This window comes from Galeopterus variegatus, unplaced genomic scaffold (assembly GCF_000696425.1).
Source record: "Galeopterus variegatus unplaced genomic scaffold, G_variegatus-3.0.2 Scaffold4186, whole genome shotgun sequence".
Taxonomy (NCBI): Eukaryota; Metazoa; Chordata; class Mammalia; order Dermoptera; family Cynocephalidae; genus Galeopterus; species Galeopterus variegatus.
The window spans coordinates 171,701-174,999 of NW_007730297.1; the positions used below are offsets into that span (position 1 = coordinate 171,701).

General features: G+C 43.7%; 1 protein-coding gene across 1 annotated transcript in view; it reads right to left on the minus strand.

Annotated features, from left to right (window-relative positions):
* The window catches only part of LOC103602543 (mucin-16-like), a 63,613-nt gene that overhangs the window by 53,299 nt on the left and 7,015 nt on the right, over positions 1–3,299 (minus strand). Inside the window, 1 exon segment of the mRNA XM_008586964.1 lies at positions 1,493–1,665. Coding sequence (XP_008585186.1) covers positions 1,493–1,665 — 173 coding nt within the window.

Below are 3,299 nucleotides of genomic sequence, written 5' to 3' on the forward strand. Positions count from 1 at the left end.
CTGTGGTCTCTTTATCCACAAAGACAATTTATCCTTGCTCTCTCCGCTTCCCTCCCTTCACGAAATTTTATAATAGTACACTTTTTTTTCTGGCTTAGTTTCTGGGATTTTGTGATGTAGAATTGACAGAATTGTGGCAGACCGAGAGAGCAGTATGTGGAGGTAAAAGTATAAAGATACGGAGGGAAAAATGATATGTATGATTTGGGATACCAGGGAAAATTTGGAGGAAGTGGTGGGATGGTGAAAAAGAGGAGTGACTTGGAGGTCAGATGAGTGTATAACAATTGGAGCCTGAAAGGAACTGGGGGAAAGAGAATTTTTCATGAGCATTTCTCTGGGTCATGAATTGCATCTGCTGTGATGCTGCATGAGAAATGCAGATGAAGACTGGACCCAGGGGACCCTGTAATTTACTTGGGTCATTGCTGAATGACCTCATTTGATTATCAGAACAATCCCACATGGCATTTTTATTCTACCCCACAAATGCATCCCAAAGCCTAGAGAGGTTACATGGCTTGCCCAGCATCACACAAAACAAAGATCTGTCACTCAACAATAACCACGCTGTTGACAACTGCTTTGAGTTAGTTCCAATTCTGCATCTTTGGATGGAATCTTCACTGTTCCTTGCTATGTCGCTGGGTGATCCTGGGTAAATGATTTCCTCCCTGAATGCACAATGACTATCTGTAAAACGAGTGTAATAACTCATAGAGTGAGGGGTAAGATTAATGTGAGATAATACAAATAGAGTGCTTATTTCAACTCCTGGCACCTAGGAACCTTTCGATAAATATAAGCTGCTATTCTAGTTATTCTTAGCAGTTGCATTGCTGTTAAGGGCCTTGTCACCAACGGTGTTGTGCAAACAGTTATTATTCATGGTGTATTTGCTAAGGGTGTTGTTTTATGAAGTCAGCATCGTTCCGGTTGGTCCATGGAAACAGAGAATTCACCTCAAGTTGTCATAATGGAGCGAGGGCTGAACTGGGCATCCACTGCCCATTGGGGAAGACTTAACCATAGGGCCCTGCATCACCCCTTTCTTTCTCCAGTGTCTGCATGCTCCAGTTGGGCTCTTAATGTGAAGTACTTGAATAAGGAGGGGAAGGAAACATTTCATCTCAGGAGGTGGACAAGGAAAGGAAATTGGCCTCCCTTGGTGTGTTAAGCATTGAAAAATGAGTCCCTAAAGAAATTCCAGGTTTGTGCCAGAACTATGAATTTGTATGCAGTTTCTCAACTCAGCACTATTGACATTTTGGTCTAGTTAATTCTTTGTGGGGGACGGCTGCTTTGTGCATTGTGGGATGCTTAGCAGCACCTCTGACCTCTATCCCCTAGAGGCCAGTAGCACCCCTCCAGTGGGGACTTGAAAATGTCTCCAGACATTGCCAAATATCCTCTGGGGTGCAAAATCATCCCCAGTTGAGGTATAGAGAGACATGAGACTGTAGGAGACCCCAGCTGCAGCATGGACACTCACCATTGACATAGAGGCTGTCTCTGTCCAGGATGTAGTGGCCCAGCCAGGTGACACCATGAGTCAGTCGGCTTAGTTCCTGGTACAACAGCTCTCTGTCCAGTCCCGGGCCCTGGGGGTCAGCATGGTAGGTGCAGACGGCATCAACTCCGGTGGCTTCCCTGTCCTTCTCATATCTGGAGTGATAGGGACGCGGGAATGGGGACGTACAGAGATGTGGGCGAGTTGTACACTTTGTTCAGCTCTCTCCTTCAGATTGACCCCGAACCCTTAGTTTTATGACATCTCTCCTTTACTGGGTGGTCTGGTTTCTCAGGCACATTTCTTTCTGGGTCCTCTCTATCCAGGCCGCCTCCTGTTCTGCAAAGTGATGGATCTCCAGGGCCTCATCCTCAACCAACCTTTTTCCTTTTGCTCCATTCTTCTTGGGTCATTTCATTCATACTCATTATTTCAACTACCAGCTCTATTACCATAACAGATAGATCTAACATAATAGATCGTAATAGCCTGATCTCACTCTGTCTGGGTGAGACCTCTCTCCTGAGCTCTGTCCCATGTAACCAACAGCCTCAGGGATGCCCTCCAGACCCCTTATATTCCATATATCCCAAATTAAGGTTGTCATCCTCCCCTCCCAAATAAAACACTATTTGTCCTCTCATATTTCCATATGAGTGCCAGAGCCAGAGATCTAGGAGCTTCTGGGATCTTCTCCTATTCTTTCTCCCAAATCCAAGCTGTATTCAGGTCCGGTCCAGCTTCTCAATGGTCCACCCATCTTCTGACTCGTTATCATCTTAAATTCATTCCCCCCCCCCCCCATTTGCCAGCACTCTACTTAGAATAAATCACATTATGTCAGGCCTCTGCTTCCAACAACCTCATGGTTCCCCACAGCTCTGAGTAATTATAACTAATATTTGTGGGACACCTACTAGGTGCTATGTTTTACCTTTACTATCTCTTTTTATCCTTTCGGCAACTCTCTGAGGGAGATGCTGATATTGTTCCCATTTTGCTTTTTAAAAAGTTATTTACTTATTTTTGGCAGCTGGCCAGTACTGGGATCCAAATATTTTTTAAAAAATTAAATAACAGCTTTCTTGAAATATAATGTGATATTTTGATATATATTGTGAAATGATTACTACAGTCAAGATAATTAACATATCCATTACCTCCCATTATTACCTCATTTTTGTGTGTGGTGAGAACCCTAATATCTACTCTCTTAGCAAATTTCAAGCGTATTGTGTAGTATTATTGACTATAGTCATTTCCATTTTATAGTTGAGGAAACAAAGTCATACAGACATTGAAGAACTTCTGTGACATCACACAGCTAGTGACAGAAACAGGATGTGACTTCATGAATTTGGACACTAGAGATCATTAATGCTTAACCTTTTGCTGTACAAAATACTATGAAAACTTCTTAGTACGGCTTTTAACCCCAACTTCAGCCTGAACTCCTGACGATATCCACTCATCCTGATCATTAATGCTTAACCTTTTGCTGTACAAAATACTATGAAAACTTCTTAGTACGGCTTTTAGCCCCAACTTCAGCCTGAACTCCTGACGATATCCACTCATCCTGGAATTCATCCTGGCTCATGCAACTGCACACTTCCGTGCACCTGTCCGTCCAGGCCCCCAGTCAACCGACCTCCCACTCACCCTTCCTCCTTTTCTTGTCTCTGTCTCCTCTCTCTGCTCCCTCCCTCCTGCCTTCCCTCCCTTCTTTCCTCCTTCATTCATTCCTTTCTTCCTTCCTTCCCTCCTTTTTTCATTCATTCATTCATTC